The 22,140-nt window shown below is 39.7% G+C and overlaps 1 protein-coding gene across 3 annotated transcripts in view; it reads left to right on the forward strand.

Annotated features, from left to right (window-relative positions):
• Nucleotides 1-22,140, forward strand: part of RASGRF2 (Ras protein specific guanine nucleotide releasing factor 2) — a 187,754-nt gene that overhangs the window by 62,233 nt on the left and 103,381 nt on the right. For all 3 annotated transcript variants that reach the window (XM_081088646.1, XM_081088647.1, XM_081088648.1), the window contains exons 2-7: nt 452-558; nt 9,306-9,453; nt 11,768-11,857; nt 15,721-15,974; nt 17,318-17,397; nt 17,789-17,982. In XM_081088646.1, coding sequence (XP_080944772.1) covers nt 452-558; nt 9,306-9,453; nt 11,768-11,857; nt 15,721-15,974; nt 17,318-17,397; nt 17,789-17,982 — 873 coding nt within the window. The remainder of the gene's footprint in view (nt 1-451; nt 559-9,305; nt 9,454-11,767; nt 11,858-15,720; nt 15,975-17,317; nt 17,398-17,788; nt 17,983-22,140) is intronic.

The raw sequence follows: 22,140 nt of genomic DNA on the forward strand, positions 1-22,140 counted from the left end.
GATAGAATTGGTAAATAGAAGTGGTGATAATTGCCATCCTTTCCTTCCTTTTGATTTTAGAGCCGTTGCTTGTAATAGTTCACCATTAGGTAAAATGTTTGTAGTAAATTTCTGGCAGATATCTTTTGTCAGGCTCATAAATTTCACTTTCTACTTTGCAAGGAATTTTATTCATGTGTTTGTGCAGAATTTTATCAAATACCTTTTCTGCATCTAATGAGATATTGTGGGTTGACTCTTGCTGAAGGGGTGTTAAGATGCAACCTATTGTATCTTCTAGGTACAAAGTCATTGCTAACTGGGACTGGGAGAGATTTTACATTTTGAAATATGATTTACATAATGCAAATGCATTTTGTAAACATATACCCTTTGTGGGGAAATACCATGTTGCTATGCTGTCATGCTTGAAATATAAAACTAAATGTTGTTTGCCTGTTTTTCTCTTCAGTATTACTTTACTGTCCTTTTTGGCCATGAAGGTCAGAAACCACTGGAGCTGCGCTGTGAGGAGCAGCAGGACGGTAAAGAGTGGATGGAGGCCATTCACCAAGCCAGGTATGGGCTCAAATCCTCTGTGTGACACTGGATTGTCTGGGTCTTTCATTGGGATGTCACTGTCAGTGGTAGCTTTGGAAGAACTTGCAATTCCAAGATGAGTTACTCCTCAAGACTTCCCCCTTAGTCATGTGTGAGATGATTCTTTGAGTTTTTCTATGGTTATTTTTTCTAGCTAAGGAAAGGCAATAGATATAACAATAGCAATGATAACAGATCACTTTTGTGGATTTGTTTCTATGTACCAGGCACTGTTCTATGTGCTTCTCAATTGAGGGATTTATTAAATGTGTTGATTGACTGATCTTTTCAACAGTCTATGAGAAAGGTGCCTCTTTTACTCCCTCTAGAAAGCGGAGGCCTGGAAAGGCAGTGTGTTTGCCTGAGGTCGCACAGCTAGGGCGTGGCAGAGCTGGGATCTGGACCCAGCCCTGTGTAGCCTGGTTATCAGGAAATGTGATGCCAGCCTCTGTCTAGGGAAACAGAAGAGTGTGATTTTGCTTCCTCCTAAGAAATACCAGGAAGATGGAAAGGAACACACTTGGCCTAAAAAGGGAATGAGAAATAAAGAACGCAGGCAAACCTCTCTCTTTATTTTCATATTCAATTCCAAAGTCCCGCCCATTTTTTTGCTTCAAATGGCTCCCTTGCTCACAGCTTTTTGCCTGTCCCCTCCCTTATCTAGGCTCTCCTCACTCCACAACTCCCTGCTCATATCCCCAGTATTTCAGTGGCAAAACGTGAGCTAGGGCACACTTCCTTTTTCTTCACCTGATATGCCCTCCCTTCTAAATGTCCATACATGTTGCTTCCACCCCTTCATGGAACCTCCCCCCACACGTCAGTTCGCACTGGCCCCCTTGTCCAGATTGCTGAATCACTTGCATTATTACATGTGGATTATTTAACAATTACTACAGTTTAGATTATTATTATTATTTTTTACATATTTCATGTGTGAGATTTCTGTTTCCTGAGCTGTGTCTTGAGAGTGAGGAAGAGAAGGAGGACACATTCATTTCTGAATGAAGCACAGGCTAATTGTACAGTATATGATCAGGAAATATTTTCAGATGGATTATAAAGACAATGAGAATGTTCTGAGTGAGTTTAGACTGATCTTTTAACCCTTGAAACTTTTCTCTGAAAGTCTCCTCCCATCTCCTCTTCTTCCTGCAGCTTCTTTTTATTGACCATCTCCTCTGTGGCAGGCAGTACGATAAGTGCTTCACCTGCTTACCAGTCTTTATTTCTCACAGCTACCCAGGAGGGTATTATTAATCCCATTTTACAGATGAGAAAACAGGGGTTCATGATGATTAAGCACATTGGCCAAGACCTAACACAAAGTTGTTTAGCTTCAGAGCTGAGATTTAAACCCCAGTCAATCAGACTCCAGAACCTTTAATTAACGTGCAGTATTGCACCTCTCTGCGTTATTGTCTCTTTCCTTCAGTTCTTCCCTTTTCCATTTCTTTTTCTTTTCCTTGATTCAGAGATGAAAATGGATTTTTGTGAGGTCAGGGTTGAGAGCATAAGGTGCTAGTTCCAAAATATTTCAGTTCCTTTTCTCCAAAATATTTCTCAAAGATGTGCAGGGGTGGCGACTAAATGCTGTTGTCCAGGTGGGCCTTGGGGGCAGCTTGCTGGCATCATGATCTAGGCACACTGTTCAGCTGTCTTTGCCCTCAGTGGCTCTGACGGAGGGTTTTGCTCCAGAGTTACAACTAATGTAGAATGACTTGCTGTAGAAAAAGGTCAGGGCTTCAAAGGTGAAAGAAGTATCAAGTTGGCAAGGTAGAGCCCTTGGGTCATTTCCAGACACAATCTTTGTCACCACGTGTGTTCCCTTCTACCTGGGAATTAAAGTGAAGTAAGTAATTTAAAACGTGTATTTGCCTATCTTTTTCATTCCAGAAAAGCCAGGCACTACTAGTAACCTTATACAGAGTATAAATTACTTTTTAAATGGTGAGATTTCAAGTAATAGATTTTTTTCTCTATCATAAGAACTGTCATATAAGTGGAAGTGAGTTGGTAGCTATGCAGTATTGATTGGCAAATGATCAAAACCAGGGCATGTGTGATCTTGTTAGGAAACAGACTTTAGAAACACTTCAGTGGTTTAGATAACCAAATGGTAAAAATTCTCTTCTTTTTGGATTTGAAGATTTGATTTGCTGGGGTCCAACCCCAGCGGGTCCAGGGGTCCCCAAAGTTGTGGACGGAGTCGGCGAAGAAGGAATGACACGGAGACAGTGTTCAGTTGATCAGCAGCCTAGCCAGGATCTCCAGCCAAGTTCTGGTCTGGATCTCCAGAGAGGTTCTGCTTAGGATCTCCAGCCAGGTTCTGTGTCCATGTTCTCTTGCTAGGTTCTCCAGATTCTCCAGCCAGGTTCTGTAGCCATGTTCCCTCGCTAGGTTCTCCAGCCAGGTTCTGTCCAGGTTCTCCAGCCAGGTTCAGTCACCAGGTTCTAGTCAGGTTCTCTTGCCAATTTCTGTAGTCACGTTCAGTCCAGGATCTTTTGCCATGTTCTCTCGCTAGGTTCTGTCTCTAGGTTCTGAGGCCAGCTTCTGTCCAGGATCTTTTGCCATGTTCTCTCCAGCGAAGTTCTTCTGTCTCTAGAGAACGTTCTGTGTAGGTTCTGTGCCTCCTGGTTCTGTCTTCTTCTCTGTCTCTTGCTGTCTTTTTACATCTGTATTTATACCAGTTGATTCAATCCTATCAATCTCTATTCCAAAGGTTAGGGCATTTCTTATCTCCATTCCAGGGAGTAAAGATTATGTAGCTTAAGCATGATTGTTCATAGTTAAAGTGATTAATTACCCGCCTGGCACTTAGTTAAGAGGTTTTATTCCCTCCCTAACTTCAGGGGAAAATCCCTACCTGGGGAAACAACCTTTCTCAGAGACCTTGGTTAAAACACATAGTGCCAAGAAGGTGAGCAAACATATTAAGAACAGTATGCCATATATGCCAGGTCCCTTGAAACAGCAAGCATGGATCGGCTCCCGGCATTGATTAATAATTGATCTTTTGTCCTGATGTTCTAACTTTTTGGTCCATTATATTTACGTTTCCTTTGACTTGAAGCCCAGGGTTAGGCTTTTTGATGGCTTCCTTTTCATCTGTTTTATACCTGAGTTCTTCTACTTGACTTTTTTGCACTGTGATGCTTCTTTAATTTTTGTTTTTTAAACCAGGGAACTTGATAACTGTTTCATTAAGTTGAGTTCTTGGTATAATCTTGGATCTGTGAAATTCATCCTGACTTTGTTAATACATGAGCAGAGCCAGAGGTTAATGAAACTGATTCAGAGGAAGAACTTGTCAGCCACGTTTGCTTGGCACTGTGCTAATTAAAACAATTGGTTGGTTGACTAAATATTTCACCTTTAGAGGACAGTTTGATGGCATTAATTAGGTACTGCTGCCTTATTAATAGAAAATGCTCAATAATTATGATTTCATTGATCCTTGTTTGTAAAAGCCTGAGCTTTTGATTAACTAATGACTGAGCTGAGTTCTTTTTCTGAGCAACAATCCTCCTGCTGATACTACACAGAAACAGGGGATGGTCAGAACCCCTCTCTTGGTCACTGCTGTTTTCCTGGGATGGCTTCTCAGTACCAGGCCGGATGTGCTGTCTTTTTGTGCCATGGAAATCACATTCTTGCTGCTGGCTTTTGTACTCAGAGCTGAATCTACTTGCCCCAGCTGGTTTTGAGAAGCCCTTTGGGTCATTTTCTGAGATGTAGAGTTGGATTCTCCCTTAGATCTGGCTCAGGGAAAAATTGGTTTGGAAATAAAATTCTCATTTGAAAGTTTGACCTGGTCCAGGAAGCTTGTTTTAAACTTTTGCTTGTAGTTGGCCATTATTGTATTTTGAGAACACTGACACATTTAAAGATAATTTAATCACATATTACTGGCCCCAGTTCATGAGAAACTGCTAGCAAGATTCAGTCTTATTTTCATCTGAATGATGTGAAGCCAAAGCATTTTAATAGCAATGAAGTCTGTGCTTTTTCCATAAGTGGTCTGCTAATTTGGTATGAAACTTTGGATATTTCCAATAACCTGATACTCCATCTTTGTTTTCTTGGTCAAATCTGTCCACCATGGTTGATTAAGTTATAGACATTAGGACAATCAAAAACACTAACTCAGTTGATCATTAGGGCTCATAGGCTGCAAAAACAATGTACAGTCATTGTAAAGGGGACAGCTTAGGAGAGGAGAGCTGTAAAGAGAGAGGAGATTAGTGAGAGTGATATAGTGTTAGAACCTCATGCTAATGTGATACATAAAAAATATTAATTAGTCAGTGGGCTGGAACTATTGATATAAGAGAATTTGAGAGCCAGAAAAAAATGGAAGGTGGTAATGCTGAAGCAGCCATGAGTAAAGAATGCTCCAGAGGCCTGGTGCAGCTTATTGGGCGGCTGGTGCCAGGCCAAGAACTGCTAAGTGGGGCACTGCACTGTCATCCAGGATCGGATTTTCCCAATTCCCAGAGACACTGTCGTACCCTGAGAGGAGGAATGTTGTTCATAAGAGTTTTCTCAATAAAATTGAGCATAATCCTGGAGCTAGTAGCAGTTTTCTTTAGTTACTTGTTGTATGACTTTTCAGTTTGTTTTACTCTAGTTCTTATTCTTTATATCTCATTAGCATATTAGCTATAATATTACTTTCTCTTTCGTAAGTATGTCTTTAATCAAAGTAACTAGGATGAGGTTCTGGCCCATCTAATAATTCTTTGTTCAGTGAATAGAATTTTTATTCTTCTTTAAAAATAATTAAGGCTTATGATTTTATACTGTGCCTTTGACTGGACTCTTCAGGATTTTATTGGAATGTTTCCATTGATCCTATATGGAATAGTGGTGGTTTGGGTTTGATTATAAATATTACACATGAATATTTTACATATTTGTACATATACCTCAAACTTGCCATCTGCTGGTATTTGATAGGTGAGTTGGCTTTTGCCATGTTGATTTGATGGCTTCATTTTATTACTTCCTTTTCCTCTTGCCCCCCCCCCCCCCCCGTGGACATTAAACTAAATAAAAAACAAACAGCACAGAATTAATGAATAGGTTAGGCAAAAAATTCTTAAACTTGAGCATTTTCTAGCAACTAGAAAATGTAATCAGATGAAACCTATATTGGAAGTTTAGAAGAGAAATACCAAACCTCTGAAGTGTCTTACAATGAAAGGAAGCCATACATGCATGCTCAGTTGATTTGATGCTATTCTGAGGTAGACATTTATTTACTAGTGGGAAACACGAAGAAAGCTTTGTGATATAACTTTGAGAGAATATCTCAGTGAGAGTAGTTAGGCATCTATGGAGACTCAATGAAATAACTCAAATAACTTTAAAATTACAAAAAATGAAAATTATTGTGTGAAGAACAAGCCATGGAAATAAATCATATTAGATGGTGTTTTTTTTTTTTTTTTCATTTGACAGTGACTTTTCATTTGAATGAATATTTTGTACCAACCCCATGTCAGGTGCTAGACACCATGTCAGGTGCTGGGCCAATCTTTAACATTTTTACTTTGATTATTGTGGAACCTCCAACTAGCTTCCCTTACTTCAACCCTTACTTTTGTCCTTTCTGTCTCAGCAGCCAGTGTGATCCTATTAAAAAGTCAGATCTTGCCATGCCTTCTATCCAAGCTCTGGCATCTTATGCAGGATGAAAACCTGAGATTTTCTATTATTTTACAGAGTCCTTCATGCTTTAGAATCCTGTTCCCTTGTTTACTTTTATTATTTATTCTCTATCTATAAACTTTTAAACATTTAGCTCCTTTGCTCTAAATTTAAGCCTCTGTTGATTCTGAAAATTAAAAAGCAGTAAGGGGCATTTACATCCTGTTATACAAATATTGTGTACCAAAGTATCAAGGTTGATGTTTGGTCCATGGCGAATAAAAGGTAATCACATGCAATTGAATATTTTCTCCTTCAAGGAGAATCTTGCATGTGTTAACTTCTCATGTCTTTCTAGCTTCCTTTATTTTCTCTGGCTTGTATTCTTGCATTCCATGTCATCTTATGTCTTTGTTTTCTGTTCTATTTGGTTGGGAAAACTCCTCATAATTTTTCTCCTGTTGTAAGTGTGGAGGTTGCCAAACTGTTTTTTTGTTTGTTTGTTTATTTGTTTGGAACTGGCACTAAGTCTGTTGATTGGTTGCCTGGGGTAGGCATTTAAATTAAAAATATTTTCCCTTAAATTCTCTATTGTGATACAGCATCTCAAGTTACAGATTGAGAAGTATGCCATCTTTTTTTTTTTTTAATATATTTTATTGAGTTTTTACAGAGAGGAAAGGAGAGAGATAGAGAGTTAGAAACATCGATGAGAGAGAAACATCGACCAGCTGCCTCCTGCACACTCCCCACTGGGGATGTGCCTGCAACCCAGGTACATGCCCTTGACCGGAATCGAACCTGGGACCCTTCAGTCCGCAGGCCGACGCTCTATCCACTGAGCCAAACCGGTTTCGGCAAGAAGTATGCCATCTTGATTCTCACTTTCTGTAGATTACCCGTGGTTTCTCTTTGGAAGCTTTTATCATTTTTTCTCTACCCTTAGAGCTCTGATATTTTACCAAGACGTGTCCAGGTATGAATTGTTTTCATTTATCCTGTCTAGATTACATTTTATATTTGAACTGTGCCACGTTCAGTTCAAGGAAGGTTTCTTTCATGTTTTGATGCTTCTCTCCACTCCCCCCCCCCCCCCCCCCGCCAACACACACACACACACATCACAGTCTCTGTTGTTTTCCTTCTCGAACTTTCATACGACAGCTAGTACACTTCTTGGATCTATACTCCATATTGCTCAATTTTTCTTTTATTTCCAATCTCTTTGTATTTTTGTTCAATGTTCTTTATCTCACCAACTACCCAGCTTAGTTTTCAGCCATGTCTGATGTATTGCTTAGCACATTCATTGACCTGTAAATTAGAAAGCTGACAGGAACCAGGTAGTCATTATTTTTTCTGACTCAGACTTTCTGTGTCTCCTGTCTCTACTCTTCTGAACATTCGCTATTCTTTTCTCTCTTGGAAGACTCACCTTTTTTTGGCATAGATGTGGCCAAATACTGCTGCCCAACAATGCCAACCTTTTTCCAAGTTCAGATCTTCTCAGTTCAAGCACATAGGTAAGAGGCACAATTCCAGATTCTAGGGAGAAAGAATCTAAGTGGTTTAGCTTGGGCCAGTTACATCCTTTTAGGCCAGTTTAATGTGGTCATTGAGGGCAGGTTTTGTGGTACAAACATAGCTGCTAGGCCCACATTCTCAAAGATGTAAGTGGGTAGAAGATTGGGCTTATATCTCAAAACATATCTGCTGCAATATTCTTGTTTATATCCAGTGCACTATTTCTCACTAGAGCAAGTTTAGCTTGTGGTTAAGAACATGGGCTTAGAGTCAGACAGACCTTGATTGGAATCCCACTCAGCCCTGCCACCTACTAGCTGTCTGACCTCTGAGGACCAGATTCTTTCTCTGTACAATTGGGATGATAAAACCTATCTTCTCGGGTTACTGGGAGGATGAGATGAGAATATGTATGGTATTCCCTACACATTCAGTAAATAGAAACTATTGTTAATTATTGCTATTGTTATACCATTTGGGAAAGATTATGTGAATGGAAGAACATCCATTTTACCACCTTGAATAGTGCGAGAAGATCTGGAGATAAAATTTAGATGCCACAGACTGGCATAGTCAATAAAAATCTCACAGTGAGTTTTCCTTTATCACATTTGATCAAAGAAATGGACATAGGTTAGAATTCAGCGGTTCTCAACCTGTGGGTCGCTACCCCTTTGGCGGCCGAACGACCCTTTCACAGGGGTCGCCTAAGACCATCCTGCATATCAGATATTTACATTATGATTCAGAACAGTAGCAACATTACAGTTATGAAGTAGCAACGAAAATAATTTTATGGCTGGGTCACAACATGAGGAACTGTATTTAAAGGGCCAGAAGGTTGAGAACCACTGGGTTAGATTATTTGAGTTAGGGCTCAAAGAATCTATACTTATTTCCAAAATTTAATTTTTTACTTCTGTTGCTTCTGAAAGTGCAAGGGTAGTCAGTGGTCTCAAAATCCTAAACAGAGCTAAGCAAGGCTGGTGGTTGTTGGTACAGTCATTATAGTTCTTTTCAGCCAGTGCCAATTCTGTTGATTGTTTTATTTATTCTGGTGGCAAGTCTGTTCTGATTGGCTAGTGCCTTACCCAGTGAAATATTTCGAATATCATTCCTGGAAATCAAGTATGTGCCATCAATTCAAAAGACTTCAGTTTCATTGTTTAAAAAGATGTACTATTTTCTTTATAAAACAATAGATTTCCCTTGCACTTTTCTCACTGATGTGCTAAAATTGTGGGTGGCAGCTGTCCTTAAATGAACTCTAATAAAAAATATGTAAAATGATAGTGATTCAATTTCTATATAGTTAAAGGATGCCAAACATAAGCCAAAAGTTAAATGAACTCTGTGAAAACAATATATGTAAAATGATTATGATTCAACTTCTTTATAGATGGGGGATACCAAATATAAACCAAAGTTAATGTTTACATAAAGTAAAGTTAGCCAAACAAGCTATGCTTCATCTTAAAATGTAGTGCATGCTTTTCTAAATGGAACTATAGTAGAACAATACCTCAATGACTAACTACTTTTCTCCCAAGTTATGCAGACATTTTGATTGAGAGGGAAGTGTTAATGCAGAAGTACATTCATCTAGTTCAGATCGTAGAGACAGAAAAAATTGCAGCTAACCAACTACGGCATCAACTCGAAGATCAAGATACCGAAATCGAAAGGCTTAAATCAGAGGTACTTCCCAGTTGATGGATTCTTTCTCATTGTTTCATGTTTACTGTCATCTGCTTATGATTACTTAAGGCCTATCAGGGTAAATTTTTAATCCCAAACTTAGTCTCTATGCTTTCAACACACACGGCCAAACTATTGATCTCCATTAGGAATGACTCTGTCTATGTTAAAATTATGGCAAATATGCTTCAATAAACATCAGAATTATAGGCTGTTTTTTAATTATTTGTGCTCCTGATATCCTTCATTTGATCGGATATGCAGAGTTGACGACAATATTTAACTTTTTCCAGACGGACTCCTAGGGTAATGGTAATTGTGAATCTATCATAGATTCAATTAAACCTAAATGATAACTAAAGAAGGACAAAAAATGAATTCATAATGACTTTCCTTTTTCTAGATTTCAGGAGTCCAACGTCTCCTCTCTAGAATTTTGAAAAACACATTTAAAGAAAATATAAGACATTTGTTAGGGTGCATTTTTTCCCTGAGGTTGGAATTCCTACATCCCTCTTCTTCCCCCCCCCCCCCCCCCCCCCAGCATGAACTTCAAGCTCTATACTCCTAGGTAGTGAGACTGATACCAGGTTAGAGCGGAAGGTGGTCTAGTGTCTGCAACAATGGCAGTGTGCCTGGTCCTCCCTCTCTCCAAGAAGCCTGTGTGTGTGTGTGTGTGTGTGTGTGTATACTATATATATACCTTTTCTTGCTCTCTTGTCATTCCTCGTGGGAAGTGTTCAATAGTTAAAGATTTGAAGAGGAATGTAGAAAATGAGTTTTTCCCCCTCTTTCTGACCAGCAGTGCATTAGTATCTCTTAGCTTCAAAGAGAAGAATAGGATAGAATGAAACCTACTACTAATTATATCCTTGTTGACAGAAATAATTCAGGTTCCTCAGCCTTGGTAACTTTATCACTTTTCTGGTATTGGACAACATTTTCTTCTTCGTTTCCTCACATCTTTCTCTTAGACATACTCTGTGAATCCTGTGAGGGGTTTCACCTCCTGCTGCCTGTGTACATCACCTCCAGTGTATAGAGCATGGGCATAAGCTGGTTCCATCTGGGATCTGCTTGCTTCTCCGGTGATGATAAGTTGCAGATCATGCTCACCATATCATTAGTGTTGTTCACTTCCCGATTCAACCCTGAAATCTGATATAGTGAAAAAAAAACAACAGAAAACTTAACAAACCTGCCTTTTAAATACTATATCAGGCACTGTAATTTAAAACAAAATTATTGTGTTCTTTCTTTGCCACAGTAAGCTAGAGCAGATGCTTGTCTGCTAAGTGAAAGAGGTTAGCATTTTCTCTATAAGAGAAAGTTAGCAGCAAGCGATGTTCCCCAATATTTATCTGTGTGTGCTTCTCTGTATTCACTACATTGTATTTTAGTCTGAATATAGACTGCAGTTAAAAACTGTCACTAGCAGGTATGTCTTGTGTGGTTGCTTTAGAAGAGACATAATTTATTTTCTACTCCTTTTATTTTCCCACTTCTCTGCCAGAACATGGTGGAGATGTGTATTTAGTCCTGAGGATAAAATGTAGACAGTTCAGAGGGAGCAATTATGAGCCCGTAGCTCTGTGTTTGCTTGTTAGTAAATCTATAAAGGTTCTTACATTTGTAAGAGCCTGCAATAGAGTGGCAGTCCAGTGAATTTTATTACTCAATGCAGTTGAGAGGCCATCTGGTCTTGAGTTGCCCCTCGCAGGTCACAGAATTGAGCTGGAGATAGAAAAAGGTCCCAGTTTGTTTCAATCCTTTTTATGTTTTAACCTTTCCTTGGCCGGCTGGAACCAACCTTATGGGTCTGAAGCTCCCAATGCAGTTACCGTTTCCCCAAGGAGATCTGTGAGGCTGCTGTACTGTGTGTAGTTGGACGGCCACAGGCTAATTATTCCCACAGGCAAGCATGAGCATTGAGCTGAGTGTCATTGCATTTGGAGACCACAGGACATTTCAGGCAGCTACCTTTAGCAAGATGGTTGACATGTCCCTCAGCTCCTGAGAAGTCCTGGCTTGGTCATCACTGGCCGTTAGGGTGATGTTTGGTCCAACATTTCCTAACCCAGATCCCAGTTCACGCTTCCACAGGAACTTCTTATAACTTGTTAGTAACAAACCAATACAGGCTTGGGGTGAAGTTCATGCTTCCCCTGCCACAGCACCAAAGGCAGATAGAGTGAATAAAAACTGAATGTTTCCTGAGGACCTCAGAAGCTACCTTGTAGGCATGACTTCTTATGAGTTATGGCAATAATCCAGTATTTTTCAGTTCATGAAATGGACCTATTTTGTGTTCTAGATTATCGCTCTTAATAAAACCAAGGAAAGAATGCGGCCTTACCAAAGCAATCAAGAAGAGGATGATCCAGACATCAAAAAGATTAAAAAGGTAGGATGCTACGGGTTTCCAGCTGCGGAGTAGCACAGCGACCAGTTGTTTTGTAATGTCTTTGTCACCCTGTCCCTGGGCTGAGAACCTTGGTGTTTCTGTTCTAATGGCTCTGAGATTTGCCCTTCAGAGTGATCAGACATGACTATTTTGGAAAAGTTTCAGCTTGAGATTTCTTCCCCGTGCTGAGAATCCCCTTCTGGATTCTGTGGGAAGGACATTAAGATAATAGTGTTCCCCAGATGGGTTAACTAGGTGCTGTTTAACCTCCTAATTTTATACTGCTGCTTATTTTGGGGGAGTGTTTTTTAAATTACATTCAAACATATTTCTTTTAGCATAGTCTTTACTGCTTATTTTTTTTGAACATGTGAGAAGATTAGGTAAATCACTACATCTGCTCAGATTTCTGGTTTATTATTGTTTCTTTGTTGTTCAACATCCACAAAATCAGCAGATCCTTTCCATCTTACTCTTATGTATAACTGTACAACTTTTATAATTAACCAGACACTGGTGCTCAGTCTAGTCTACTGTGTTTGCCTTAGGTCATCTAGGTTTTTGAGTTCGGTATTCTTCATAGTTCTGTGTGAAGCACTTACTCAGTTTTGTTAACATTATGTGGAAAGCTTCACCATTAAACTGTTTATATGTTCTTTATTTCTTAATCCTGTTTTCCTAAGCTAAATAATTATTCCCCTTCAGTTGTAGCAAAATTTTAGCTAAATATTGCTTAGAATTTGAAATAGAAAAGCTTCTTAGGACTAAGTTATAATGCTTTTAGTTTTTAAGAAATAAAAAAGTAAAATAACATCATTTCTTTCTTAGAATTTATAACTTTATAAATTGAATTTGGTTTATGTTATTGTGTTACAAGATTCATATTATTGCCTTTCTTTTGATAGTATGCAGTTGCATGTAAGCAATGATATCAGTAAAATACAATTTTCAGTGCAGTTGTAGAAGCTGGCCTGTTAGGAAGTAAATGAATCAGCTTTTGCTCAGCAGGAGATAACTGTCCAAATAAATAGGGAAGTTTTATTTAATATAAAATTCAATTTAGTTGATTTTAAAAAATACTCTGTTGTATGGAAGAATAACGATAAAATAAATAGTTTTTACATTTAATAACTTCCTATTTCTTAATAGAAAAAAATATAAAACTATTTTTAAACTTATTAAGTAGATTTTGAAATTAACTTTATTGTTTTTCTGTCCCAAATCAAACTAATACCTGTGTGGAAAAAGGGCTGTTTACAAATGAATTATTTTCTCTATTCTGATCTTGACAAATATCAACATAATTTGTCAACTTCAAGAGACCAAAAATTGAAGTTAGTTATAATTCATAGAAATTTGCCATTAGATTTTTCCAAATAATATACATATAATTTCTCCCCACATAATTCTATTAAAATATGGTTAATTTTTATTTGGGGTAAGTCAACTGTATGAATGTCTGTAGAAAATTGATAGTATGCTGACAATATCAGTAGGATCCGGTCCATTTGAAATGAATAAAACTAAAAAAAAAAAAAAAGACCTTACCCTTTTATGTAATGATGTTTACTTTGAATTTATATTAGTTCACACAAACACTCCATCCATGCTTTTGTTCCGGCCCTCTGGTCCAGTTTAAGAACCCATTGTGGCCCTCGAGTCAAAAAGTTTGCCCACCCCTGCCCTAGCCGGTTTTGCTCAGTGGATAGAGCATCAGCTTGAGGACTCAAGGGTCCCAGGTTTGATTCCAGTCAAGGTATGTACCTTGGTTGCGGGCACATCCCCAGTAGGGAGTGTGCAGGAGGCAGCTGATTGATGTTTTCTCTCATTGACGTTTCTAACTCTCTATCCCTCTCCCTTCCTCTCTGTAAAAAAATCAATAAAATATATTTAAAAAAAAAACCAGTTTGATAATCACTGCATACCTATTAGTATAGCTACTCTCATGAAAACAAAATAATAACTATTGATGAAGATGTGGAGAAATTGAAACTCTTGTGCACTACCAGTAGCATTGTAAATTGATTCAACTGCTATGGGAAACAGTATGGTGGTTCCTCAAAAAATTAAAAATAGAACTACCATATGATCCAGCAATTCTATCTCTGGGTACATATCCAAAATAATTAAAAGTAGGATCTTGAAAAGATATAGGCACTCCTATGTTCATTGCAACATTATTTACAGTAGCCAAAAGGTGGAAGCAACCCAATGTCCACTGAATGGATAAAAAAAAAAGTGATACATATGTATAATGGAATATTATTCAGCCTTAAAAAGGGAAGAAATCCTGGCACATATTACAACATGGATGAACCTTGAGGGCATTATACTAAATGAAATAAGCCAGACACAAAAATACAGATAACTATATTACTCCACTTATATGAGGTATCTAACGTAGTCAAATTCACAGAAACAGGAAGAATGGTGGTTATCAGGACCTAAGGGAAGACTGAAAAGGCAAGTTGTTTAATGAGTATAAAGTTCGTTTTGCAAGATGAAAAAGCCTCAGAGATCTGTTGTGCAACAATGTGAATACAGGATGTAGCAAAATTATGTTTATAGTTGTGAGTACACAAAATAGAGAGTGTGTTCTTATATTATTTAATAACTACTATATTATTTTCCACATGAACACTACTGAACTACACACTTAAAAATGGCTAAGATGGTAAATTTTATGTTATGCATTTTTTTACTACAATTTAAAATATTTTAAAAAATATCTGATTGCTAAAGAATAAACATTCGTTCTTGAAATGTTAATAACTAACCATGTAATATTATTATACTAGAGACCTGATGCATGAATTCGTGCACCAGTGGGGTCTCTCAGCCTGGCCTATGGGATCAGGCCGAAACTGGCTCTCCAACATCCCCTGAGGGGTCCCGGATTGTGAGAGGGCACAGGCCAAGCTGAGGGACCCCACCGGTGCACAACTGGGGCTGGGGAGGGACGCGGGAGGTTGGCCAGCTGGGGAGGGACTGTGGGAGGGCTCCAGGGCATGTCTGGCCCATCTCACTCAGTGCTGATTGGCCAGACCCCAGCAGCAAGCTAACCTACCAGTCAGAGCATCTGCCCCCTGGTGATCAGTGCACATCATAGTGACTGGTTGACCAGTCAACTGTCTGCCCCCTGGTGGTCAGTGCAAGTCATAGCAACTGGTCAACTGGTCAACTGTCTGCCCCCTGGGTGCACAATGCACATCATAGTGAGCGGCTGAGCAGCCTTAGCATATCATTAGCATATTATGCTTTGATTGGTTGAATGGCCGACTGGCCGACCGGACACTTAGCATATTAGGCTTTTATTATATAGGAGGATGCTGGTGTCCATTTAGGCAGGTCTAAATACCTTAAGCTTATGGAAGAAATTTGTAAACCTGATAAAATTATTTTAAAAATCATTTATATTCTGTTATCTGAAAAAAGCCTGCCATTACATATTCTAGGGGTGGGACCATTAGTGCACCAATGAAAGAGCAATGTTTCATATGGCAAAGGATGGACACCTTTACTGACAGACTTAAAAAGCCTGTCTCACAGATCCCTGAGCTCTTCTCTTCTCTTCCCTTCTCTTCTCTTCTCTTCTCTTCTCTTCTCTTCTCTTCTCTTCTTTTTTTCCCCCTTCCCCTTCCCTTCCATCTTCCCTTCTCTTCCCCTCCCTCTTCCTTTCCCTTCCATCTTCCTTTCCCTTCCCTTCCCTCCTTTCCCTTCCCTTCCCTTCCCTCCTTTCCCTTCCCTTCCCTTCCCTTCCTTTCCCTTCCCTTCCCTTCCCTTCCCTTCCCTTCCCTTCCCTTCCCTTCCCTTCCCTTCCCTTCTCTTCCCTTCCTTTTTCCTTTTCCCTTTTTGCTCTATAGGTTCAGAGCTTCATGCGAGGATGGTTGTGTAGAAGGAAATGGAAGACCATTGTGCAGGATTACATCTGTTCTCCTCATGCTGAAAGTATGAGGAAGAGAAATCAGATTGTGTTCACTATGGTAGAGGCTGAATCAGAGTACGTTCACCAGCTCTACATCCTGGTCAACTGCTTCCTCCGGCCCCTACGTATGGCCGCCAGCTCCAAGAAGCCCCCCATCAGCCACGACGACGTCAGTAGTATTTTCCTCAACAGGTTTGTCTTGGCATAAATCAGTCATGTGAAAAACCCATTTGTATTTCTTATTTCTTATGAGTTTATGATATTGAAAATAAGCTATTATTTGTGTTTCATTACTAGTCCAATTTGTATATCTTTATCTTGAATCTTGGCATGTAGTTTTCTGTTTTTCTCCTCTATTTGATATATGTTTTCTTATCATTGTGTGGGGGTATGTTGAAGTTGGGGAAGATCATCTCCCTCACAAAACAAAGGAAATGGAGTGATTAATGGGTCTTTACATATGACTTATACAAAACTAGGAAGAGCAAAAACTAACAGAGGGCCTGAGACTTTTTAGTAAATCTATTCACTCAATAAATATTTATAGTATCTTTACTGCTGAGGATTCCTCAGTGAACAAAGCAAAAAATAAAAAAATAAATAAAAAATCCCTGCCTTATGTTTTGATGAAGGAAGACAGACAATGAATAGTGATTAAGTGAACTATGTAGTCTATCATGTGGTGATGAGTTCTGTAGAAAAATGAAGAAGCAAAGGAGAGCCCTAGCCGGTTTGGCTCAGTGGAGAGAGCGTCAGCCTGCGAACTGAAAGGTCCCAGGTTCGATTCTGGTCAAGGGCACATGCCCGGGTTGTGGGTTCAAACCCCAGTGGGGGACTTGCAGGAGGCATCCAAACCATAATTCTCTCTCATCATGGATGATTCTATATCTCTCTCTCCCTCCCTCTTCCTTCCTCTCTGAAATCAATAAAAAAATATATTTCAAAAAAAGAAGCAAAGGAGATAAGGGGAGAAGGAAAGTACTTAGGTGTTTCACTTAAAATTTTAGTTATTTGTTTTTGAGTAGATAATAGTTCACAAGTCAAAACAACATGAAAACATCAAGCAACAGTTAGAAATCTCATTTTTACCTTGCCTTCGCCCACCCCATTCCCCCACTTTCTGTATGTAATCATTTAAATTAATTTCTTATATATCCTTCCAGTGTTTATTAATGTAGATGAAATCAAATGTGGATTTTGAGTGTTACTTTGCCCCTTCTTACACAAAAGGCAATGTATTTTTTATATAGATTTTTCTTTCATGTATCAATATATCCTGGACATCTTTCCATATTGCTATCTAAAGACCATTCAATTTTTAAAAAATTGCTACATTGTATTATATTATGCGAATGTGCCATAGTTGTGTGTGTGTGTGTGTGTGTGTGTGTGTGTGTGTGTGTAATGAGAAGAAGTCTGATAGCATGTGATTAAAAGCTAGGCTTTGCTGTTGTGAGGAAGGAGGGAGATTTTCCCACATTGGGTGGCAATGGCTCTACTCAAGACTGAATTATATTCTTATTGCATTTTTATAGTGAAACAATCATGTTTCTTCATGAAATATTTCATCAAGGACTGAAGGCAAGGTTAGCAAACTGGCCTACCTTAATTTTAGGTAAGTGCATGCTTTGGTTTCTCTTACTCTGGCTACAATTAGAGTAAAATAATTTCAACATTATTCAGCTGAAGCTGTTGAATTTTCCCACTGATCTGTGAGCTGCTTTAGCCATTGGGAATTTGTCTCATTGGCCTTTGGGTTCTGCCCTACTATTTACCTTTCCCCTGGCCTGTCCTGGTCATTCTGGGCTAGAGTCAGGCTCTGCCCTGGAGAGCACTCTGTCAGATCAGTTATTCAGGCATCTGGACTGGTCCCCATGTATGTGTGACACCTGGGACTGGGTGGAGCCACTCCCTGCCACTCCCATGGAGTGAACACAGTCTCTCTCCAGTACCTTGGATAATTCACTGAGCACCAAAAGAAACTGCCATTTTACTTCTTCTTTCAGCTGACCTGTTCGATATCTTGCTCCCCATGCTGAACATTTATCAAGAATTTGTGCGTAACCACCAGTACAGCCTCCAAGTGCTTGCCAATTGTAAGCAAAACAGAGATTTTGACAAGCTCTTGAAACAGTATGAAGCCAACCCTGCCTGTGAAGGGCGGATGCTAGAAACGTTCTTGACCTACCCGATGTTTCAGGTGAGTCCTCTGGGATGCCTTTTATGAGTCACTAGTTCCAGCTCAATGTTCCTCATGAACAGAGGGAGATGTGTAAGGATCCCCTGTGAAGAATTATAACACACATGCCTCACCTCTCATCTTGATCTTGACCTTGAGATAATCAGATTTATGCCTCACATTCTCTCTGCCTAGTATATATAAGAAAGCCAGGCATTTCTGAGACAATTACATAAAAAATGATTATTTTTTTTTTGAAAAGCAGCACAATGTTCTCTTTATAGAAAGATTCCACGCAGACCTCTTCCATGAAGTCTCCTCCTCCAGCATGTTTAAAAATATTATTAGGGTTACAGAAATAGGATGCTGTGCAAATGTTCCAGGGTATGCTGGTTGCATAAAAGGTTCCTGAGAAGTTGAGTGGACTAGTGGGAAAGTCTTGTGTTCCTGGCCATCCTCCCCACCCTGCTGGGATTGCTGTTGAGTCTCCCTTGGCTGGAGCTCTGGAGAGCAAAAGGAGGACCTCCCAGGTGACAGAGGCTGTGTAGACTTAGGAGCCAGAGGCATTAGCCGGACCAGGGACTCTTGGCCCCTCTCGGGCTGCTGCAGGGAGGCTGGGGCTTGTCATGACATTCACTTTGTGGGAGTAGAGCAACCCAAGGGACCAAGTACACTTGTGTTCTTTCCTGTATCTTGGGCTTTACCATTAAGAGCCCTTGAGTGAGAACTGCAGAGGCCAAAATGTGAACTGATTGCCTGTTCTCTTGAAAAGTGTTGGTGCTGTTCTTTTGGAAAGGCATCGAGTGTTCCGACGTGGAATTTATGGGGCTTCTGGCCAGCCCTCTAAATTGTTATGTGGTAAACCGAATCCCCGAATCATGTGTGTTAGGGTTTCTGTGGGGAGCTTTGTCCCCCTCAGCGCTGACCCCGGTGGATCATTTTCTAGCCTCAGAAAGAAATGTTGGCCTGGTTTGTGATGGTTTGTCTTACAGTTTCTCAAACCTGCTTGAAATCCTGGAAATTACTATAGAAGTTTATAAAATCTCTATAAAAACAAAAAGGATGCATTTGAAATAACTTAAGTATAGTGGAACTTTGTAATGTTATTGTGTTTTTTCATGGAACTGAATTGTTTGAACTCTTTGCCTCTCTGAGGAAATATTTCACAAGGAAAACTTCAAAGAAAAAAAAGATTTCCTTTTTGGTTACCTTATACAAAATTGTAATTTAAGATTTATTTACAGTGAAACAAAGTTTGCATAATGCAATGTTCTTCTGAGATTCTATTTGAATTTTTGGCAGTTGCCTCTAGGTTATGATTAAAATACCCTAAGTTGATTCTCTTCAGCAATCCCAACTCAGGTGAATATACAAAGGTGGAGTGTGAAAGACACATGGAACATTCAGAGAGGTTCCCAGCTCCTTCCCCACCGATGTCTTTCCAATTGCTACTTAACTCCCCCTGGTGAAGCTCTCTCAATGTTTTAAAATGGCAGGCTGCACTTGCACTTTAGGTGGCATGTCCAAAAGTTGAATGTAGGGCCTTGGAAGGGTCTGTGGATTTCTTAAAAATGCTGTGATGCTCTTCCACCACCTCCCCCTCCCTCCCCATGGAGCTTAAGCCCAATAACAATGACTGGGCATTTTGATTGATCCCAAGGACTTCCCATAATACAGACAAGGACCATTGGACTGGGAATCCTTGGGAGACCTGGATGTCTTGCTCACCCTTTAGTCATAGCTTTGGGGGAAATAATGGAACCATCTAAACCTCCATTTCTAGATCTCAAAATTGAGGCAGCTGAGCTGTGGTTATCTCCCGGGCACTAGCTCTCTGACGCTGTGACAGTGCTCACATTAGACTAGTTCTGAAAGTTTGGTTGGGTAACTACATGGTGGTGTTAGTTTACCAGTGGTCGGCAAACTCATTAGTCAACAGAGCCAAATATCACCAGTACAACGATTGAAATTTCTTTTGGGAGCCAAATTTTTTAAACTTAAACTATATAGGTAGGTACATTGTTATTAACTTAATAGGGTGCTCCTAAGGCTTAGGAAGAGCCACACTCAAGGGGCCAAAGAGCCTCATGTGGCTCGCGAGCTGCAGTTTGCCGGCCACTGGTCTACGCCCTAACCCACTCTGCCTCTGCCAAGACTGTGGTGGCCCCAAACCTTAGAATTTAACTGAAGGGTCAGATGTTGAGATTCTCTGGCTTCATCCAGACCAGGGTAACCAAGAGCCTCAGCTTCTGAGAGCCATCGCTTGCTCTGGGAGAAACCTCAAATTTAAAGAATTTGGCCAGAACTGGTCCAACTACAAGAAATGGGCAAATTGAAAGAGCACAGAATTGTGCTCTTTACTTATTTGCTTCCTCATAACTATTTTGCTTCCTTATAACTATTTTGAATAGACCAAGAGGGGAAAATCATCAGAGTTTGCTGCCCAAGGGCCTCATCCTCACTGATGTCTCTCCTCGGTCTTGTTCATTTGGTGTCTCTCCCTCCTACTGTCTCTCTAAAGGAATACATGGAACACTTGGGGGTGGGCTGCTCCTTCTGGAAGTTTAAAGGTTTTTATTGCTAGGTCCATGTCCATTCCACTCTTCTTGTTCTCTTTTGGTCCTTTCACTAATGAGGTGGAATAGTCATGAGGCACTTGCTCTCTCAGATGGTCGAGGCACATCTATGTCCCTCTGCATACATTGTATTAGCAGTGGTACTTCTGCCTTGCTCTGGTGTAGGCTGGACACCTTGGGATGAGGGTGGCACATTTCAGTTTTTTGCTGTATAGCAACAATGGAAGAGGTGAGCCTAGTTCATACCTCCAGATTTTTTTTTTTTTTCGAGCCTGTATATGGGGACAGAGTTTGGTGTGGAGCAGAGAAAGGGGAGAGGTGATTTGCAACTTTTAGCCTGTGTATGTGTAGAAAAGTATTATATTCTACCTCTTTCTGGGTCCCTTGTCCAGTAAGTCAATTGCTGCTGTTAATGAACTATGTTGAATTATGGAAACATGGAGGAATTGTAGAATTTGGATGATACAGTGAATATATCCTCAGTTGAACTATCAGATAAGCAAATCCAAATGTTGCCAAGAAATTTGTTATGAAAAACAATGTAGTGATTAACATAATTTTTATTTTGCAAAGACAGTGGCTTGTCTGGAACTGTTTAAATTGGCATCATCCGCTCATAAATCCATAGGTAAGCTGATCATGAGTTCATCATGGTGAGACCAGCACCGTTAGATGTGCACCAGAAAGTAGCCACCTGTTTATGGTTATTGGAGAACAAACTAATGAATGTCTATAAAGTGACAAGTATTGTTCCATAATTGAAAGCGGAATGATGATTCATCTAGATCAGTGATTTCAACTGGTGTGCCTCAAGAATTTTTAAAAGGTGCAGTACCTGACTAATTTAGTCAGGGGCACTTGACCTCTTTTCCCTTAGATTACCAAATTTAAAAAATGACAACAGCTAACACAACAATAGCCATCCGGTGTGAATGAATCAAAATTTATATCTATATATTTTTTGTCAGATCAGCAAAAAATATAATAAATTTTTTGGTGTGCCACAGAATTTTAGTAATTAGTTTATGTGTGCTATGAGATGAAAAAGGTTGAAAGCCACCGATCTAGACAGTACTTTCTGTGATTCTTGGGTTTTGGGGGAACAGATTTGTAATCAGCACTTGACTATACAGATAAGCTCTTTGGGGAGCCGCCCACTTCTCTGCAGAACGTTCTTTGCCCACTTTTTGGCAGTTTCGGGCATGTTTGTTCCTTCACTTTCTCGTGGAAAAGGCCAGTTACTAAATTTCAAATCCATTCTCTTGAACCTTAGCCAGGGAGCTCTCTAAAATAGATTGAATTAATGGGGGAGGACCATGGAGGTATTGACTAAACTCAGTTTTGTGGGGTTTCATGTACTATAAGTAGCCAGGCTCTCCCACTCCTGCCCTCTTTGTTATGAAGAACTGAGTACCTTAGCTGGTGATTGCCTTGATTTTCTTATGGAGTACTAACTTAGAGGAAAACTTTGATCAATCATGGGATTAAGCGAAAGGGGTATTTGAAAGTATACTTATCCCAGGAGCTTCACCAGGGTCACAGCCCTACAGGCTGTCTCGGTGAGAGGTCTATGGGGTGGGAAGCAGCAAGCCTTTAGAGGGAA

Source organism: Myotis nattereri (assembly GCF_964212035.1).
Source record: "Myotis nattereri genome assembly, chromosome: 4".
Taxonomy (NCBI): domain Eukaryota; kingdom Metazoa; phylum Chordata; class Mammalia; order Chiroptera; family Vespertilionidae; genus Myotis; species Myotis nattereri.